This window comes from Microtus pennsylvanicus, chromosome 8 (genome assembly GCF_037038515.1).
Source record: "Microtus pennsylvanicus isolate mMicPen1 chromosome 8, mMicPen1.hap1, whole genome shotgun sequence".
NCBI classification, from domain to species: domain Eukaryota; kingdom Metazoa; phylum Chordata; class Mammalia; order Rodentia; family Cricetidae; genus Microtus; species Microtus pennsylvanicus.
Genome location: NC_134586.1, coordinates 62,840,474 through 62,862,533, shown reverse-complemented (window position 1 = coordinate 62,862,533; position 22,060 = coordinate 62,840,474). Strand labels below are relative to the sequence as shown.

At 45.7% G+C, this 22,060-nt stretch overlaps 1 protein-coding gene across 2 annotated transcripts in view; it reads right to left on the bottom strand.

Annotated features, from left to right (window-relative positions):
• The window catches only part of Dguok (deoxyguanosine kinase), a 28,897-nt gene extending 11,461 nt beyond the window's left edge, over positions 1-17,436 (bottom strand). Inside the window, exons 1-2 of one of the 2 annotated variants that reach the window (XM_075983718.1) lie at positions 17,249-17,436; positions 7,266-7,378 (exon numbers count right to left, since the gene is read on the bottom strand). In XM_075983718.1, the coding sequence (XP_075839833.1) occupies positions 7,266-7,378; positions 17,249-17,390 (255 nt within the window). In that variant the 5' untranslated portion in view covers positions 17,391-17,436. The remainder of the gene's footprint in view (positions 1-7,265; positions 7,379-17,248) is intronic. The other variant, XM_075983719.1, reaches the window with a different exon arrangement.
• Between the last annotated feature and the right edge of the window lie 4,624 nt (positions 17,437-22,060).

The following is a 22,060-nucleotide window of genomic DNA, read 5'->3' as shown; positions in this document are numbered from 1 at the left end:
CAGAACTCCCTCACACAATACTGGGCTTGTGGAGTCTGTCTGTCACCTACACAATCTTCTACTTTAATACCATGTTGACTTTCAGATTCCATTTGTTATTATTTTTCAAACTTCAAGGCAGATAAGAAAGAACAATTACTTGAGTATCTAAATAACCAATGAATTAAACAAACTTCTGTGTCTTTCACAGAAGGATCATATTTTGTTCAAACGAAGCCTAGTTCCTTCTTTATTCTAGAAACCATGAAATGCAATTTGAAATACCAATTCTGAATGTTCAAGTGGGAACAAATGGTGGACATTCAGGGGCCCAGATTTACTTTCTAGGTTCAGTCACTGATTCAATGCAAAGTAATTTTCTTTTTTCTTTCTCTCTCTCTTTCTTTCTTTCTTTCTTTCTTTCTTTCTTTCTTTCTTTTTTTCTTTCTTTCTTTTTTTGAGACAAGGTTTCTTTGTGTAGCCCTGGCTGTCCTGGAACTCACTCTGTAGACTAGGCTGGCTTTGAACTCACGGAGATCCACCTGCCTCTGCTTCCCGAGTGCTGGGATTAAAGGCGTGAGTCACCACCACCTGGTGTAAATTTTAAGCAAAGCACCCCGTATCTTCATTCATTCATTCACTTAATCCTTGCTGACGGAAGGCTTGTGTGGACAAGGTACACTATATAGGCTGGGTGCTGTAAGGAGTGGAGAAGGAAGTAATACTCATTTCAGAGTTCACTGGTTACTTCATACTCCAAACAGCTTCCCGGGGTGAATAATATTAGAACCACTTTACAAAGGGGAAAATCCCCTGAAAGGCTAAGTAACTTACTTGTTCAAGTCCCATGGGAAAAACAGGGAATGGGGTTCCACTTGGGCTTTCTCTAGCCTCTTCATTCTAACACCTCTCATGAAAGATGAACCAGATGCAGTAGGGGACTGAAGGAGGCCACAGTGTGGAAGACTAGGATAGAAAGAGCTAGACTAGGTCAAGCATGTGACAGACGGTCAGTCATTGTGCTGAGAAGAACTGACAAAGAGTATCATTAAGTTTAGAAGTAAACGACAAGGAGAATCTTCTCACAGAAAATGCAAGCATGGCTCAAATGTGTCAACAAAGAGACAATAGTATCTATAAAATACAAGGGCTGGACAGATGGCTAGTGAGCACGGTGACTGTCATGCAAGTATAAAGAGCTAAACTCAAACCCCCAGAATCCACAATCTGGCACAGTAGCAGGCATAGCCTCTCAGAGCAAGAGGAGGGCAGAGAGACAGGAGGATCCTTGGAAGCCCTGGGCCAGCAGCCTGCACGCACTGCAGTGTTGAACAAAAAGACTGTCTCCAACAAGATGGAGGATGGGACCTACACCCAAGGTTGTCCTCTGACCTGTTCATATCAGTGAGGCATTCTCTTGGCTCTTGTTATTTGTTTTTGTTTCCTACTTTGGACAAGAGCTTTCTCAGCATAGAGACTGACTTTTGTTCATTTTTCAGCTGCTATATTTTTAGTATATTTTATAATATAATTTTGTTTCTTTTATAGTATATAAATACATAATTTAAAACTGTGTGCACATATATGTGCCTGTTTGTGTGAGTGCACTTGTACATACCACCATCACACACATATAATTTAAAATAATAATAAAAAAATCTTTAAAGAAAGAAATGAGGGAAGTAAAAAAAAGGAAGAGCAGGCATGGATTCACTGTATCAAGAAAAAAAATTAAATACAGGAGTTTTTCCTTTAATTCCAATAAATGAAAGAAGACTCCACAAAGACCCACAATGGGAAATAAAGTAGTACTGAAATCTACAAATGTAGAGCAGAGCTGACGTGGGATTCCCCTCTGTATGCTGTGAACGTGCTTTGTTACCATTGGTTAATAAAGAAGCTGTTTTGGGACTATAGCAGGGCAGAATAGAGCAAGGTGGGAATTCCAAGCAGACAGAGAAGAAAAGAAGGCGGAGCCAGAGGAGATGATATATAGCCACCAAAGGAGACAGATGCCTGGGAACCTTACCAGTAAGCCACGAGCCTCGTGGTAAAATACAAAATAATAGGAATGGGTTAATTTAAGACGTAAGAGTTAGCTAAAAATATGCCTAAGCTATTGGCCAAACAGTGTTATAACTGATACAGTTTCCGGTGTGATTATTTTCGATCTGGGCGGCAGGGAACAAACAAGCAGCCTCTACCTATACAAACCCAATTAAAATGCAAGGGGAAATCACAAAGAAAGTCAGATGGAATAGAAAAGAAAAATCGCAAATGTTAATATTCATGTTTCACAGTTAACAGAAAGAGGAGACTATCATTTTCCCATGAATTTGAATCTGGGCTACATCTTCAATGATCACTAAACCAAACATAAGACATTTGTAAGACATTTGCCTTCAGGCCAGGCGGTGGTGGTGCAAGCCTTTAATCCCAGCACTCGGGAGGCAGAGTCAGGCGGACCTTTGTGAGTTCGAGACCAGCCTGGTCTACAAGAGCTAGTTCCAGGACAGGAACCAAAAGCTACGGAGAAACCCTGTCTCGAAAATCAAAAAAAAAAAAAAAAGAAAGAAAGAAAGAAAGAAAGAAAGAAAGAAAGAAAGAAAGAAAAGACATTTGCCTTCTCCTAAGAAGTCTAAACTGATTCTGCCCTACAAACAATCACATCTCAGCACTGATGAATCACCTCAAACTTTATAAATATAAAATAGTCTTCTTAAAAGTTGACAAAGCTTGGTGTTGTAGCACAGGGAAGGCTGAGGCAGAGGACCCATGTGAGTCTGAGGCCAGCAGTGTTACAAAGCAAATTCCAGATCAGCCTGGTAACCGAAGACCCCACCTTTAAACAGAGCAACAGCAGCAGTCACGGTTGTCCCGCGGCAAAGGGTACCAGGAAGACTTAAGAAGAAAGCTCAGTGTTCATTGCTGAGAAGTGAGCACCCGTATTATTGTCAGAAGGTCTCCTTCCACGGGGAGTAACAGAGGACTGGATACTGACCTTAGAGGGAACTTCACCCAGGGCAGAAAAGAGTAATGACCACACACCTGCAGTTATTTAACATTCTTCTGCAAACTCTACTCAAAGCAAGCAGGAAGACAGAGATGAATTATGAATACTGGAAAACTCCTCTAAATGATTCTACTTAGAGGCAGCTACTATTGTCTAAAAGCCTGGGCAAGGGACTCCATATGAGAATTGAGTCATACTATTCAAATACAATCAACCGCTTCCCATCAAAACAGCAATAAGGGTTTGAAAAGATAATGAGGATGAATATCATTAACAACACAGCGTACTTCTATGCAGGAATAAGCAAGAGCACCACTGGAACAGTGAGATAAGTATTTGTCTAAAAAATAAAATGGGGGTTGGAGAGATGGCTCAGAGATAACAGCACTCGCTGCTGCCCCAGTGGACCTGGGTTTTAAGTCTAGCATCCACATGCCAGCTCACAACCATCAGTAGCTCCAGTTCTAGAGGATCTAATGTCCTCTTCTGGCCACTGTGGGCACCAGGCATGCATGTGGTACGCAGGCATACATGCAAACAAAACACTCATAGACATAAAATAAAATAAAAATAAATAAAAAAATAAGCAGGCTGAGGAGATGGATTAGTGATGAATGAGCATGGGAACCTGAGTTTAGACCCTCAACACCCAGATAAAAGGTTGGGCATGGCTGCATGAAAGCTAGTAATCTCAGCACTGTGGGGTTCAGTGAGAGGTTCTAGTAATCTCAGCACTGTGGGGTTCAGTGAGAGGTTCTAGTAATCTCAGCTCTGTGGGGTTCAGTGAGAGGTTCTACTAATCTCAGCACTGTGGGGTTCAGTGAGAGGTTCTAGTAATCTCAGCTCTGTGGGGTTCAGTGAGAGGTTCTAGTAATCTCAGCTCTGTGGGGTTCAGTGAGAGGTTCTAGTAATCTCAGCTCTGTGGGGTTCAGCAATCTCAGCTCTGTGGGGTTCAGTGAGAGGTTCTAGTAATCTCAGCTCTGTGGGGTTCAGTGAGAGGTTCTGTCTCAAGAGAGTAAGGTGGAAAGTCAAAGAGCGGGACACCTGATGCTCTCCCCATCCAAGTGCACAGGCAAACACACCTAACACACACACGAAAACAACTTACAACTTTTGCTTTTGTTTTTGGAGACAGGGTTTCTCTGTGTATCCTTGGCTGTCCTGAAACTAACTCTGCAGGCCAGGCTGCTCTCAAACTCAGAGTACTCCCGAGTACTGGAACTAAAGGTTTGTACCACCACCACCTGGTGAGCCTTACAACTTTAAAAGTCACATATAGCTGAAAGAAATACAGGAGGACGTTTTTAAAATCTTGAGCTACTGGAGACATAAAAAACAAAAACGCAAAGCCTCCGAGTGGCTCAGAGGGTAAAGGAACCTGCTCTCAGGCCTGACAACCTAAGTTCAATCCCAAGGACCTATCTATTGGAAGGAGAACTGATTCCTGAAGGCTGTCCTCTGACCTTCATTAAATAAATAAATAAACCCCAAACCTCAGGGGAAGGGGAGATGGCTCAGTGGATGCGAGGGCTTGCTCTGAAAGCATGAGGACTTGTAAAAAGTATAATTTTTGTGATTAGAGACAATCAAATCCTGGCTAGCCAGTCCAGCTGAAAAACCTAGCTTCAGGTTTAATGAGACACTGTAGTAAGGAAATACAGCAGAGTGACAGAGGAAAACAATACCCTGTTCCGGCCACCACATGCCTGTGCACACTCACATATGTATATCACACACATGAGAGAGAGAAAGGCAGGCAGGCAGCCTTTAGCACCAAAGGTAACACATGGTGAAGAAAAATGGACAAATTTGCTTACACAAAAACTAAACCAGGTCTGACAGTGGTGATGCACGCCTTTACTCCCAGCATTTGGGAGGCAGAGGCAGATGGATCTCTGTAAGTTCAAGACCAGCCTGGTCTACAAAATGAGTTCCAGGATAGCCAGGGCTATACAGAAAAACCCTATCTCAAAAATCCAAAAAATAAAACCAAACCAAACTAAACCAAAAAACAAAACAAAACAAAAAAAAAACTCCCAAAACCGAAAAACTAAACCAGATAGGTGTGATGGCACATGCCTTTAATTCCAGCACTCAGGAGGCAGAGGTAGAGGCAGACAGATCTCTGAGTTTAAGGTTAATTTGGTCTACAGAGCAGGTTCCAGCCCAGGGCTACACTGAGAAACCTTGCCTCGAAAAACCGAAGACTAAACCAAACAAAACAACAACAACAAACTAACTAACTAACTAAACTAAGGGCTGGTGAAATGGCAAAGCAGATTAAGGTACTTGTTGCTAAGTCTTAAGACACGAACCCAAACTCATGAATCCAAACTCCATGGCCTGCGTGGTAGGAGAGAAATGACTCTAGCAGGCTGTTCTTACCTCCACAGGCGTGCTGTGGGACTTGCTGTGGGGGACATGTATACCTTTCCTTTCCCCACCAGACTGGATCATAAAATACCATATACAGGGGCTGGAGAGACAGCACCTACATGACAGTTCACAACTGTCTGTAACAAACAATAGAAAAAAAAAATCAAGGGAAAAACAGGCAGCCCATTAAGTAATAATAACAAAGCAGTTATGACCCAGGATGCAGAGTGCTTGCCTAGCGTGTGGAAGCCTGGATTTAATCCTTAGTCCAATAAAAAAAAAAAAGAAAAAGAAGAAGAAAGAAGGCTGGAGAAGCACACACCATGTTCTCAAGAATCTTACCTTCTCTTGGGCGTCTCTTTTTTCTTAATCCTTGAGCTCAAACCTATATTAAACTATCTTCACCAATTCCCGACTCCCCCCCCCCCAAAAAAAAGAAAGTAAAAGAAAAGGAAGACTGGGAAATGTTTGCTTTCTAAGCACGTGGACCTGAGTTGGATTCCCAGAACCCACAGGAAAAAACAAACAAATAAACAACAACAAAGCCAGGAGTGGTGCAGGGTGTGACAGTCTGTGACAAGATCCTGTGAAAGCAGGAAGACCAAGAAAGAGCTCAAGGTAGCCTAGGCTACAAAAGACTGTCTCAAAAGGCAAATAAACAGACTGGTAAGGTGGATCAGTAGCTAAGAGCAGCCAAAGAGTGGAGAACTCAGCTCCAATATTCCTAAAGTGGAGCAGCAAAGATTTTGTGAGTCTATTTTAAAATGTCAGTACTTGCTTCTGGAATACTTAGAAAAACATACAATCTGTTCCTAATTTTTCTAAAATTTTACAAATACACATCTGCATACCTACAGGCATATAAACTTGCATGCCTGACTGGCAAAACATACCTCCAATCAGCATAGCATGCCAGCCACACAGGCAGCATCGCTCTGGATGGGGTAACAAGCCCTGGAGTCCAGACTCACTCTAGGTGTTCTACACACAGAGCACCGGGAGCACTCACTCCCGGTAAACTGAGCGGACAGGAAGTGCTGCACGCTGCAGCAGCGCAACCTGGAGGTGTTTGAGAGATTAGGTCTGAGAAGGAGAAAGCCCTCTTAGCCTCAACTGTACACAGCAGCTGTGGTAGCACAGAAAGCTACGATTTAAAAAGGCAAGAGTACCTGAACCAAGGAGCCCCAGTCATAGGGGTTCAGTGTGGTTCAACATATGAAAAACTGACCAGTCATTAGTGGCTAAAACAAGACCGAGCCACTCAACCCAAGTTCCAGGTGCCTGCAGAAGCTCGTGAGGCCAGCAGCGCGAGTTGCCACTCCTTCCCCACCCACACTGGTGTGGGCAGGGCTCGAAAGCAAACCTCCGGCAGTGGCAGAATCAGCAGAGCTGACACTAGGGCTGAGTGGTGAGGTGTGAGTAAAACACACGGGGTCCGTCCAGCCCGGAAGAGACCTGGCAGACATTTTTAAGACCAGTGCCTTAAAAATGTGAGTTGTTGTCTCTGCAGTGACTCAAAGGGTGACCAGATGCTCAGTAAAGTCCCTTCCCATGTCTGTGACGCCCTCATTGACTTTTAATTCTGCCAGTCAGCTTTAATAACAACAATTTAAATACTTAAGGGTAAGAATGACAACATTCATCTTCAGAGCCTGGATGGCTCGGCAGGCTAGGGAAACCACAGACAGGAGGCAGGCGCTTACACAGACATACAGAAGCCACAAAAATCAAAACTAAATATATTCAAACAAGTCATATCCTCTGTGGCCTGCTTTCTGGAATGAAGTTATTTAAAATAGACAAGCTGGGCTACTTCATCTCCTTAGAATGAATTAAATTATTCCAAACGGACTGCTTGCCCGTGTCTGCCAACTACCCCCCACAGCTGGAAACTTACTTTTTGGGTGCCAGCAGCTTGGACATTCTGCCATGTCGCTACAGGTTCTGTAGCCACCTGCCACTCTGGGTGAGTATTCGTGAGTAACTTCACAAAGGTGGATTTGCCCACAGCTGCAATGCAAATGGCACGTGTTGGGATGCTTCCCAAATCCGGGTGAAGGAGGCAGCCACTAACCTCTGCCACGAGTGCCCATCTCACGGGAGCAAGGGCCAGCTTTTCCAGCTTCAAAACTTGGCAGCCATGACTGTCAGCCTGGTGATAGGACGGGCAGCTAACCAGCTACCACAGTGAGTCCGGGCAACAGGAAGGAGACATGGCTTTTGGATTCAGGCTGCAGCTTTAATGAATCAACCTCTGGGAGGCAGGGTATCTAGGAACTGCTGAAAACAGAACCTTCACAAGTGGGTGAGACCAGTGATCTGACTATACAGCCAGGCTCGAGGAACTCGAAGTTGAAGGAAAGACCATTCTGAGCCTCGCTGAGTCAACAAGCCTAGAAACACTCACAGAAGATTGCTTGGGATTGTGGAGCACTAGGGTATGCTGGTAATAAATTACTGGATGCATTTTATCCTCAGAGGACATGGATGATGGGCGCTAAGCAAACACACAGGAAGCTACTAATAAATCACGCTGTGCTGAGAAGGGAAATGCAGACTGCCTCGGATGCAACTCAGCAGGCTCAAAAGGCTCTTTGAAGAAATGTCACCTGAAGGATGAGCAGTAGTCAGGCTGAGGGTGGACGAAGGCTAACCTACACATGGCAGCAGCATGAACCAAGGTCTGGGAGGAGCAACCCCAGCAGCAGCTGGCAGGGATGTAGCATGGGAAGTGAGGGAGAAGAGTGGTTGGGGATGGGGGTGGCCAGGCAGACAGGCAGACAGGCAGTCAAGTGCAGGCCACACAGGGCCTCACAGGTTTGAGCTCTTCGGGCAAAGGTAAGTCAGCAGTGGGTTTCAGCAGGGAAATGACAAGATTCCTTCTCGGCTTTTTATTTTTTATTGTGTATGAGTGTCCTGGCCTGTATGCATGTATGTCAGTATACCACCTGTGTGCTTGGAAGTCACACAGACCAAAAAAGGGTGTCAGATCCCTGGAACTGGAGGTCTGGATGATTGTGAGTCACCACAGGGGTGCTGGGAACTGAATCCAGGTCTTCTGTAATAGCAATAAAATGTTCTTACCACTGAACCATCTCTCTGACCCCTCCTTCTCACCTGTTAAGAATGGGCTGATGCAACACTTGGAGAGCAGGCTCTGCCCCTCACCAGGAAAGCATAATGGAGTCAGCCCTGTTAATGCAGACTGTAAACACAGGAGAGCTGTCCGCACTTCACACCTGGTGGACCAACCCTACAGCTGCCCAGGCCCAGACCCAAGGACATGACTTGGCCCACCCCATCATTCCCCCAATCTGTAATCTGCTGGAGCACAAGAAGGGATCTGACCTATAGACCCAAAGCTGAGGATCACCACAACACAGGGCAACAACAGGATATCCAAGAGGAGCCCTAGAGAGGGCCCAGTATCGATAGTGTAGTAGAAACCAGAGGCTTTCATTGAATTAGACCAATGACTCTTTGAAATGAACACTTGCAAGTAAAGATACATGGACAAAGGGGTTTACAGCGAGACTCACTTGCAGCTTCCATGATGACATTAAGTTCTCCCCTTTTCTTAAATTTTGTTTTATTTGGGGGGGGAATAGCTGGTATTGATGGAGTGATGGGGAAATAAATAGGATCAAGATACATGATGTAAAAGACATATAGAATAAAAAAAGAATAAAGATTTTTAACATAAAAAGAAGACTGAGCTAAAGCAGAAGTCATTACAACAGTTGATTGTGGCTTGATTGGGGTGATGGCAAGGAGGTGGAACCAACCTAGTCCCACAAGACCCTACTGATTTCCATTTACACCTACATCTAGCACACCTCTGTCCTGAATTCCGGGTGGACAGAACCTTCTGGACATCCCAGGCACAGCTCAAAGTCAGGGTATTCTCCAAATAAACTCATCCTCCACTCACCACGTGGAGCTCCCCCACCCTCCAGACCTAGAACAAGGTAACACCTGCTGCTGTAAGGATGGCCTCTGCCAGACCTCCAGAGGCCCAAAGCCATTTGCCTGTATCTCTTAACTTTTCCTTGTTTGTTCCTTTTCTGTTTGCACCTCCATAACAGGAGCAGTATGGTCCCCTGCCTCTCTTACTCTAGCTATTCTCTCTGCAACTGAACCTCCACACCACAGTTGTGTTGCATGTGAAGTACATCTTAAAATGCTGCCAGGACTGGGCGTGGCGGGGTACCCTGTACAATCAGGAATGCTGGGGCAGGAAGTTCATGAGTCTACGTCAGTTGGGGTTAGACAGTGCGTATGAGGCCAGCCAGGATACATAATGAGACACTGTCTCAATACCAAAATCCTACTGCTTTCATCAACAACAATATACACATATACATACATGCATATCTCCACCCATCCCCTGGGGTGAGGTGGCGTGCCATGACATTCATAGGGGGATGAGAAGACAAATTGTGGAAGTTGGATCTCTTCATGTGGGTCCTGGGGACCAAACTCGGGTCATCAGCCTTGACGGAAGACATCTTTGCTTCCTAAGCCATCTCACCAGCCTTTGTTTTTCCTAAAAGTACACTCATTTATTTTTATGTACAATGGTGGGTGTGTGGAGGTCAGACGACAGCTCATGAGAGTTTAGTTCTCTCCTTTCACGTGGGTCCTAGAGTTGAGCTCAGGTGGTCAGGGCTGAGCCATCTTGCTGGCCCTATTGCCTTCCTCTAAGCGGGGTCTGGATACAACAGGACCTGGTCCCTCCCTACCCTTTCATGCCTCAGCTTTCCAGCTGGCCCCAGCGCCTTGCGCCCCTACTCATACCATGCTCTCTCCTGAAAGCAGACTGCACTGCTCTCACGTCTGCTGGAGCATGCCCTTTCCATTCCTGGTCAATTCCTACCCAGCCGTCAAGGGTTTTCTCAGAGGCCCTCAGGTGCCAAGTCTCTGCTGACGCTGACACCTCTACACTGGGCTAGCTAATCCTTTCCGAGTGGCATGGTGTTCTAGATGTGACTCCATCATTACGATGACAACTGTTTCTCCAGGTGGAGGATGGGGCTTTGTTAGGACTGAAAACCAAAACTAGCCCCACGTTCTGCCTCCACAAACAAAATATTAATTTCAGTTCCCTTCAAAATGGACCAGTCTGAAATGTGGTAGCTCCCACCTCTAATCCCAGCACCTAGGAGGCAGAGGCAGGCAGAACTCTTTGAGTTTGAGGCCACCTGGTCTACATACTGAGTTCTAGGCAAGACAAAACTATGTAATAAGACCTTCTCTTTAGGAAAAAAAGGCAGAAAAAGCCTTCAGAAGGGCCCTGAATCTCAATCTCTGTTATTAAAAGTGGTCTTTCTCTGGGACGCCAAATGGAAAGAAAGAGAAGAGAGGGAGAGGAAGGGAGAGGAGAGAGTGAGTGTGTGTGACTGATCAGAAGTGCCATGTCTCAGCAGGGAGCCCACACATCAATCTGTGGCATTCATCACAGCACCCCACTCCTCTGAGAACACAGGAGGAGTACAAACAGTTTTGCAGTCACGCTCTTCTCTGTCCCACCTCCACCCAACTTTGCCTGTTCCTCTTGCTCTGCCTCTGCTCTTCCCACACAGAGGTGAGTAAATGCTTTCCCTTCCCTCGCAGCTCCAGGCCAGCAGCTTAATCCTTCCTCTTCCAAGCCCATCGTCTCACCTCTAATCACAGTGACTTCTCTAGTGAGCTCCCAAGTCCTGCTACGTTGGAGAGTTACCAACAGGCTGAGGTGCTGCCTGTACTGAGTGGATATCAGCTTAAAATATGTGGCCTAGGTAGCTAATATTTAGAGTGTAGGTTGTTCAGTAAGTCTTAAAGATGGTCCTTATATTTAGGCTGAAAAGTTCTTTAGACATTTAAAATGATATTTACCTGTGTGCCATGACGTGTGCAGAGGACAGAGGAAAACTTGCAGGAGTGGTTTCTCTCCTTACACCATATGAGGCCCTGAAGACTGAGTTCAGGTCCGTGGATTTGGCAGCAAGTGCCTTTACCCACTGTGCCATCTTGCCAGCTCCTGAGAACTACTTAACGTAATATGAGAAAACTGGGCATTGTGGCTTGTGCCCATAAGCTCTGCAACTGGGAGGCCAAGAATAGAGGAAAACTACTGCAAGTTGGAGGCCAGCCTGGGCTACAGAGCATATTCCAGGCCAGCCTCAGCTATGAAGTGAGACTGTCTCAAATCAAACAAATACAAATAAAAAGTTAAAAAATAAGACAAAAAGATGAAGGCAGCTGCTCTGCTGATTAGAAATGAATGATCATTAGCTCTGCTTGCATCTTTGAAAGGGAAAGATGGGAAGCCTCTGCAGGCTAGGGAGAGCCAGCTGCCTACCTGAGATCAGATGGTGCCAATTCATGACAGGGCAGTCAGAACTCTGAGACTTCGAGTCATGCCAGTTAAATACTCAAAACCTGGAAAGTCAACAAATACAATGGGAAACCTACAGTTCCAATTACTGGAACAATTACTTCTGACGTTCAGGGCACCCTGTGCACAGCTCCCACCAACTCCAAGCCTTCTAGAAAGCCGACTTAGTAACCAGAAGCCAACAGCATCATAGAAAGACAGTAAACAGCGAGGGAAGGTTCCGAGAACTGGGAAAGCCTGGGTAACTCACTATGGGGTATAGCATTTACTGAATGAATACCACTGGAACTGAGCTGTGCCAGGCAGTGGTGGCACACGTCTTTAATCCCAGCACTCGGGAGGCAGAGGCAGACGGGTCTCTGTGAGTTTGAGGCCAGCCTGGCCTGATCTACAAGAGCTAGTTCCAGGACAGCCACCAAAGCTACAGAGAAACCTTGTCTGGAAAAAAAAAAAAACAAGAAAGAAAGAAAAGAAAATGTAGTCTTTATGTCAGGAACTGCATCTGCCGCCATGTGCGCTCAACCGCAGAAGCTCTCAGAGCGTGCCTGCCGCTGTGTGCACTCACCCCACAGAAGCTCTCAGAGCACATTAAAGTGGCTCAGTAGCTAAAGCTGAGCTCTGCCCTCACAGTCCTTCCTCTTCTCCAACCTTGACACTAAGCCCAGGACCATAAAAGTTCTAATCCTAAAAGCATTCTGGGAAAACTTAGTCAACAAGTGTTAAAGAAACTTAATAAGTTTATTTGGTTTCTTTCCTTCTTTTTCTTTCTTCTCATGGGAAACTATTTATAAGGGGAAAAAAGGTTTTTCCTAGCTCAGAACACGATGAGAACTAGCCTTGCTGCAGGCGAGAGCTGACTGGCGGAGCTCTCCTTCCCCACCGTGCACGTGACTCAGCCTTCCACTGTCGCTTCCTCTGAAACCTCCTTGAACTCTCTCCAGGGCCACTCCATCTCCAGGCAGAATTAATCACTGCCTGCTCTAGTTCACCAAGGCATTAGACTGTAATTATTTGTTCATTCTTGCCCTCTCACCAGCCAGGCTGGGAGCTCACTTCATGAAGACAGACTCCTTTCCCATGCTGGGTGCCCGGCCAGGGACTAAGAATAGAAATGGGGGGATATGAATGAGGTGACTCACAGAGACAAGAGAATCCAGTATTAGAAAGAGGTAGGTTCTTCCCCACAAGGATTCTTTGCTCATTTTTAAAATTTGATACAAGTAAAAGACACACCAGTATGCATAAGATATCTTTTTTGAATGCAGGAAAAACATGAATTTAGCAAAGTCCTCTACTGCCTTACACACAAGTCTCCAAACTGGAGGAATTTACTGTCTCCTCTTCTCACAGTAGGTCTCTGAAAGTGAAAAAATCAGAATGGACTCAGATGGCCCACAGATATTATCTTATATGGCAACTTGTACTTCAAATGGGGTTTGTAGTCACACAATAATGGACTTCAGGAGACAGTGGGAGACACAGATCCAGGATGAACAGAACTAGATCAGCTAGGGATTTTACTGTTGGGACTTCAGGAGTTCTAGGTGCCAAACTTTCACCTGCAGCAAACACCCGTGCCTGGCTTCAGGATCACACCCGAAGCCATCCCTTTTCCTCTGTGTACCAATGACTAACCCACATGGATGAGCTGGGACAGGACTCTGGCAATCACTGACTGAGAGCAAAGGCAGGACAACACAAAGCTAAACAGGGCACTGGTGACTCCGACCCAGGAAAGGTACTGAACGTGCCATCTCAACAGCACGTAGGTGCACACAGTCAGGGTAGGAAGTTCTGCCAGCCCACACAGGATGAGTAACTCTGTGTGGGACATGTCATCCGAGTGTGTGGTGATGGGAGCCGTTGGTGACTAAAGCCAAGTCAGACGAGTCTTCGAGGTCACTCTGCTGTACCTACTCCTACCTGTCCCCAGCTCCATGCCTGGCATCTTACACCATTACCAGTCTCTCTGCACTCTGGGTACACAGTCAATCTGCTCAGATCTCCTCAGTGTGTCTCATAGACTCCTCAGCCAAAATGTATCACTCTTATCTCTTCAGAACATCTCTTCCTTTAATCCATCCTCTGTGTCCTGAGTCACAATCCAAACCATAAACCCGAGCACCCTCCTCCTCTACTAACCTCTAAGAAGCCACTAAGTCCTGGAAATCTCAACTAGAGACAACCCTTTGAAGTGCCATTTCTTTCTCTCTCCATTCAAGCCCGTGTCGTCTTTCCTCCTTCAACTACAACAAAGAAACTTGTGCATTGGGCAAACTGGAAAAAGACTATGGGTCCTGCAACAACCCTGACATGGAAAGTGTCCACTCTATGAAGCGTTTGTTTATTCATTTACTGTAGCCTGATCTTTCTAGAAACTAATCTGGTTATGGCACACTGACTTCAACTTTACAGTAGCCCAGACGGCCGCCTGCTGCTAACAGGATAAACTAGCATGTACGGGTTCACCAACACCGGGCCAGTCATCCTCTGTGAACCTCTTGTTCTGCCACTACCTTATTTTTCTTGTTACTATGGCAAACTACCTGACAAAACAATCGAAGGAAGGAAGGGTTTATTTCACAGTTTGAGTCTGCCATGGGAGGAAGTCATGGCATCAGGAGGGTAAGGCAGTTTTGCATCCAAAAACAGGAAGACAGAAAGATGAATGCTGTTACTCTGACCTCCACACGGGAGCCATGACACAAACACACAAACACAGTAGATAAATGTAATAAAAAATGTAAAAAAAATGCATTCTAGCAACTAGACCCTTTTTTTAAAAAAATAAACTAACATGTTTTACTCTTTCACAAAAAGAAAAATTGCTGGGCAGTGGTGGCTCGCACCTTTAATTCCAGCACTCACGAGGCAGAGGCAGGTGGATCTCTGAGTCCAAAGCCAGCCTGGTCTACATAGAGAAACCCTGTCTCAAAAACAAAACCCCCCTCCAAAAAAAAAAAGTGCAAACCCTCTTCCACTTGCAGCTATCAAACCATGGCATGCCTGCAATTCTTTACCCCCATTCTCCTAGAATCTGGGACAAGCAGGCTTTCAAGTCTCCTCCTGAAACTGTTCAAGATCACCCAAATCTCCACTCAAACAGTATTACCCAATCCACATCCCCTCCCTTTAACTGCTCTGCTCGGTTTCCAGGATGTCACTGTCTTTCTTCCTCCTCCTCCCTCTGCGGCTTCTCTTCTCAGTCTCCTCTGCCCAGGACTCCTCATCTTCCTGACCTACTGAGGTCCTCAGGCCATAGGACTTTCCTTCACTACAGTCTTCTGGCTCAAATACCACCTATATGTCTAGCACTGCATCTTCCACTCACAACCCAACTTCTACTTGGTTATCCAATAGCCACACAGCAAACCCAAAACATCCTTAAGACTCTTGAAAGCCAGGCGGTGGTGGTGCACATTTTTAATCCCAGCACTCAGGAAGCAGAGACAGGCGGATCTCTGTGAGTTTGAGGCCAGCCTGGTCTACAAGAGCTAGTTCCAGGAAAAAACCCAACTCTTGAAACCACTAACACAATCTGTTCTTCCCAGACTTCTAAGACAAACTGAGCTGGGTGTGTTATTGCGTGACTGTAAGATCAGCTTGAGCTCCACAGGAGTTCAAGGCCAGCCTGAACTACAGAAGCAAGATTCTGATGGGGGGGTGGGGGGCACATGACACAAATACAAAACACATGGTCTGGGCTAGAGAAATGGCTTAGCAGTTAAGAGGACCTCCCAGAGGACCTGAATTTGGTTCCCACTACCCATGCAGGTGGCTCACACCTGTAACTCTCCAGCCTATGAGGGAACCTGCACATGCTCACACACAGAACAAAACTAAAAACAAAATAATCTTTAAAACATTTTTTTAAAAGGCTGGGATGGACTTCAGTGGCACAAATAAAATAAGTATGCAAACAAATACACATTTAAAAGAAAAATCCAAATTAAGTCTTCTAGGCTGTCCAAGTGAAAACGACTGCATTCACCACTGACCCGCCCAACACTACACGGCTCAGCTATCACCAGGTCCAGCTGGCCCTACCTTAAAATGTAACCTTCACCTGGGCCCAACTTATCCTGTCACCATTGCAATGACTTCCCGAACGACGTCTTCCACTTTCAATGCATTGGACAAGTGATGCAGTTGTCCCTCAACTCCTCAAACCACTGAACGACTTCCTGTCTCAGGGTAAAACCCACGATGGCTTCTGGGATCTACCTACCCTCATCTCCCTCCACTGCTTTCCTCCGCCATCCCACTCCGGCTGAGATGGATTCCCTCCTCTTCACCGCACACACCATTCGATCCCCAGGTTTTCCTACTTGCGCTGCCTGGACTGAGGATCCTTAACTACTCACACGGTTCACTATCTCACATCATCAGTTACCACTCTAGAAAACAATCACCCTCAATCTCTCATCCTTGATCTTTCTTCATCATCCTCAACACTACCTTCACTGTTCACCTTGCTCACTCTATAGTTCAATAGGGACCGACCCCTGTATCCCTCCCTCTTCAAATCCCACGAGTGGAGAATTTTTACATGCTCTGTTCATGGCTGTGTCCTCGGGCCAAGAACAGTGCTGGCACAGGAAAGATGGAAATAGGGTGGTTTGATGTATGAATAAAATGAGAAACACTATCTGCTGCAGGACTGTCTTCAGCACTCCATACCGGCTGATTCCCATTATGGACCGGTCTCTGTGCAGAGGCCAGCGCTCTCAGAATTCAGCAATATTAACTTGAACCATTTTGCTTCAGTTTTTTTTTTCTTTTTAATTTAAGATGCCGGACTACTTGTAACCAAAAATGTTATACATATTTCTAAGTTTAAAAAATGAGATCTTTCCAAAAGAAGCAAGCAAATGTCTGGGAGTTCGAGACCACCTTGGTTTAAATAGCAAGTTCCAAGCCAGCTAGGGCTACATAGTGACCACCTCAAAATAAAATAAAACGACACCGTAATCATTCACAGCGCAGCTAACACGGGGGTACGGCAAAATAGTGAAGGCGGGATCTGTTAAGAACTGAGTCTAAATAAACAATGGGTCATTTTGAAGTGTATGTCCCGAATACTGCGTGTGGCACACTAAAATTACCTTTAATTCTATGTAAACTGGGCATTTATTTTTATTCTTGCTAAATCTGGCAATCCTATTTTGGGAAAACAAATGGCACACTGTAGCGTCTATTTCTAGCGAAAGAAACATGCCAGTAAACCCGTACCATTCTGGGGCTATCTGCAGCTTGCGTGGCTTTTACGTCCCCATGGGTGAGTAGGCGGCCGGGTTCTGAGGCCCAATGTCCCCAAAATCAAAACCCACGGTGCACTGTGGGAGAAAAACCCTGACAAGAAGAAACAGCAGGTCGGGTGGTGGCAGCAGAAGGGGGTGAAGTGGGCCGGACTGGGGCAGGATCTGAGCCCAGTTTCCTTTCCCAGCCTGTCAGTCACCTACTCGGCGGAGGCCAAGGCTCGAAAGCCACTTTCTGGCCCTTACCGATGTTGCCTTCGATGGCGAGCCTTCGGGGGCCGCCCCCGTAGTGCATGGCCCTGGCGCGTGGCGCGTCCATGAGCGCGTTCAGAGCCAGGGAGCGGAAGGGCGCTCGGAGTCGACGCAGAAGGAATCGACCTGCATCCATCCTAACCAAGCTCCGCGAGGCGGGCACTTCCGCCGAGAGCACTTCCTCCTGCCGTACCGCGCCTCTGACGTCAGAGGGCCGCCAGGCAGGAAGTGGCTGTTTTTAGCTTTTAGCTCTCTAAGAGGCGGGGCGTGGGTGGAGGGGTGCGGAGAGGCCTACGGGCCGCTCTGCTCCTGTTGTTTGTGGGGACCCTGTGGCGCTGTCGCGGCGGTTTGCTGACTGGTGGACTTAAGGCGTCTATAGCCCTTTCGTCGTTGTTGTTTTAATTACATTGATGTTTGTATGCATGCATACACACACTCACATATATGTTTATTTGTTTCCTTGTTTGTAGTGTGTGCGGAGTTCAGAGGACAATTTGCAGGAATGATTCTCTGTTTTTACTATGTGGGTTCCTGGAATCGAACTAGGCTGTTAGGCTTGGTGTCAAGTGCCTTCGGAACCTTTGAATTTTAATAGACGAATCAAAATACATGGAGGGTTTGGGATATAGCTTAATTGTAAAGTATGCACAAAGCCCTGGCTTGGATCCTCAATACCATAAAAACTGTAACTAAAAATCTTAAGTTACATTTATTTGTTTTGATATTTTGAGACAGGGTCTCATGTAGTGTAATTTGGTTTGATCCTCCTGCCACCCCCTCCCAAGTGGTGGGATTACATGTGTGCTCCATCATGCTCATTCTGTTTATGTGGTGAGGGTACACGTGTGAGGGTTAGGACAACTTCTAGGAGCCTGTTCTCTCCTTCCACCATGCGGGGTTCTGAGGGTCAAACTCAGATTGTCAGTCTTTGCAGCTAGTGTTTTTACCCACTGAGCCATCTTACTGGCCCTAAGTGATTCCTTCCCCCAGAATTTGGGAAATTATTGCCTGAAGGAAGAAACTGGACATTTATGGAGGCGAACACCATCCAGTAACTTACACAAGTAATGCTTCTCATTCCATGTAATTGCAACATGACGTTGGGCCATTATTTTTACAGTGAGGATTCAGCTTTTATTCATTTCTTATTTTGACTTTGAAATAAGTAAAATGTTCACTCAAATCACTGAAGAATCTCATCAGGATAAAGTGTCGAATCTGCGATAGGCTTGGCTCTGAGGGAATGAACTATGGCATGGAGGAGAGAGGTGCAAAGGATTCAGAATGTGATGTGCAGTGGGAAGAGAGGAGGCACTGGAGAGACATTCTGGGACATAAAACCTCCAGTCCTATAGTGGCCAGAGAGCTGTGACCCGCAGAGCCAGGGAGAGATCTGAGCTATGTCAGCAGGAAGACCTGACTGACTTGTCCCCTGACTCCATACATACATACAAGTTGGCTAAACTCACATTTGTTTATCTATACTCCTTTTTTTTTTTTTAGTAGACTGAAGGCTGAGGGTGATGGTGGCAAGGTAGCTCAGTTGATACAGCGTTTGCCTGGCATACACAAAACCTTGGGTTGGATCTCCAGCTCAAAAAATCCTAGTGTGATGTCATAAACCTGTAATCTTAGAACTTGAGAGGTAGAGGCAGGAGGATCAGAATTTCAAAGTCATTCTTGGCTACACAATTCATTTGAGACCATCTTGGGACACACAAGTCTGTCTCAAAAAGGGAGAGGGGGCTTGCAAGATGACTCACAGGTGCTTGCTGCTAAGCTTGTCTGCCTGAGTGCAGCGGTCCTCAGGTCCCACATGGTGAAATGCAAAAACCAACTCCCGAAAGGTGTCCTATGACCTCTACATGTATGCCTCGGCACATGTATGTTCTCCCCACTAAATAAGTAAAAACGAAATAAAAATAGTAAAAATTTAAATATGTGTAAAATTTAGGATAATCTAGGTAGGATGCTGATGGAGATTGGAGCCGCTAAATTCCACCCATTCCCTTCGCCACACCAGTAGCCATTTCTGTGTGAAAATATTCTTTACATTTCTTTGCTTGAATAAATTCAGAGCTGGGAAATATTTACACACACACACCTCCCAAGTTTGAGAGGCTCTCTTTGTCCTCAGGGTTGTTGTGAAGTTCATTGAGGAACTTGTCTGCAGATATAGGTAAATATAGACATTTAAAATCCTAAAAATTAAAGTGTGTAAGAGTTGGTTTTACAAACTCATAAAATGTACTGAGGACCAGGTAGCGGTGGCACACGCCTTTAATCCCAGCACTCGGGAGGCAGAGGCAGGTGGATCTCTGTGAGTTCGAGGCCAGCCTGGTCTACAAAAGCGAGTTCCAGGACAGGCTGCAAAGCTACAGAGAAACACTGTCTCGAAAAAACAAACAAACAAACAAAAATGTACTGTGGGAAGACAGATATTATAGCTCATGTCTGTGATCCTAGTACTTGGGAGGAGAGTTGCAATTCAAGCCCTTCAATGTGAGGCCGAGGCCTTGTTCTAAAGAAATAAAGGGCTATTAAGGTGAATCATCTTGGGGTTGAAGAGATGGCTTAACAGGTTAAGAGTACTTGGTGTTCTTGCAGAGGACCTGGATTTGGTTCCCAGCAAACATGTTCTTTTTTTAAAGATTGAGTCTCACTACGTAGCTCAGGCTGTCCTTGAACTCAGTGTTTCTCAGCCTTCTCAGTGTTTTGATTATAGACATATGTCATCACGTCTTCTTTTTTATTTTGGCTTTGTTATGTGAATTAATGAACAAAACCATTTTTTACCTAGTTGTCTTCCAGATATCCTGATGCCATTATTATTAATGATCTTTCTATCCTTTTTTTATTATATGTATGCCATTCATAAAATTAATCATGCTAGTTATGGTAACAGTAACAACCACAGTACCCTTGGAGGGAGAAGCGGGATAATCAGGAGCTCAGGGTGTTTTCAGCTACATAAGGAATTTGAGGTCAAACCTGGGCTACAAAAAACCTGGTATAATCTTTTTTTTTTTCAGCATCTCTTTGGTTCCAATTCTAAATTCCTAAGAGAAAGAACCTGTGGCCAGAGGCTAGGATCTCATGGAATGACATGGGAACTGAATACAGTTACTTTTCTTATTGCTGTAGCAAGACACCCAACAGGAGCTCGCTAGAGATGGAAGGTTTGTTTTGGCTCTTGGTCGGGAGGATTTCAGTCCCCTAGAGTGGGGAGGAATGGCAGGAGCATGTGGTGGAGAAGGCAGGAGCTTTATAGTGGACCAGGAGGCAGAGAGCACAGGCAGAGCTGGGGGTAAAGCCAGGAGGCGGTCTAACCTTTAAAGGCCCACTCCTCCAGACAGGCCCTAGTTCAAAGGCCTGCAAAATAGTGCCCTAGGTTGGGGACAGATTAAAATCATTAGCCTGTGAGTGATTTTAGATTCTAGCCTCTACAAGGGGTGTGTGCCCTCTCTATGCCTAAGGAAGGGCAACTAGGGTCAATTAAACTAGTTTCTCCCCAGAGTGATTAGTTCCTACTGACTGATATCAATAGGGTCTTTTCATCCAGCTCAGGTGCTGGCCAGAGGAAAGTTGTGGCTGTTGTCTAATGGCATTCGCTCCCGTTGACTTTGGAGAATGAACTCCTTCCTTCTCCTGGCGGTTGTGAGACAGGAGTTAATGCATAGGGGCTGAGGCTGCCTTGCCAGAACCCTAGCCAGGCCGCTTCCCTTCCCTCATCCCACTCTGCTAAGCATCTGTTGTATGTCAGGTTCCCTGCTTAGCTCTCTGGGTGCAGCTCCGAAGGATGGATTAGTTCTCAAGTGCCTACAAATGCTGCTGTCATAAATAAAGCTGACAGCACATTAAAGACCATGCCATCATTCAAACGTGTGAGACAAATGTTCAAAAGGTGGCTTTCTTAGGCATCTATTTATTTAGCATACAAGGGGTGTGTGCAGATTCATGTGCATACAGATACGTGTCCATGTGTGAGCGCACCTATAGAAGTCAGAGGACAGCCTTGGGCATGTGTTCTTGCCTTCTGCCTCTTTCAAGGCAGGATTTCTTGTCGTTTACCATTGTGTGTGCCAGGATGTCTGGCCCAGGGGCTTCTGCGTATTCTAATGTCTCTTCTTCCATCTCGCTGTAGGAGCACTGGGTTTACAGACGGGTGCTACTGCGCCCGGCTTTGTGTGCATTCTGGGGGTCCCGGCTCAGGTCCTTAGACATGCACAGCAAGCGCTTTGCCCACCGAACCATCTCTCTAGCCTCTTTTTGGGTATTTTCTTCTTATTTTCAAATCACAGTACCTTTCTTTGTCAGCAGATAACCTGGCATCAGCTAAAGAATCTAGAAGAAGAGACTGCAGGGCTATTAAGGTCACTTGTTCCATTGTGAACATTGGAGTTCAGGTTCCAGGATTTATGTCACTTGCTAAATATGTAGGCATTCCCACAAACGTCTGTAACCGTAGCATTAAGGTGGGCAGACACAAGGATTGCTGGGGTTTTATGGTCTCTAGCCTAGCTTAGAAAGCACAAGCCTCAGATTCAGGGAGGGATCCTGCCTCAAAGGAACAGGCAGAAAATGACAGAGGACAACACTGGATGCCCTCTCTGGCCTCTGTGCACAAGCACACCCCCACATGCATATACTCACACAGATACATGTTAATTCATTAAAAGTTTAACAGCCCTAAGAGAGTGTGTTTGTGTGGTGTAGAGGTAAGATGGGAGATGCAGAAGTCAGATGGGTATGGAGGATGGGGAGGGTGAACTAGTCAGTCTGCCCACTGTCCCACCAGGTGGACAG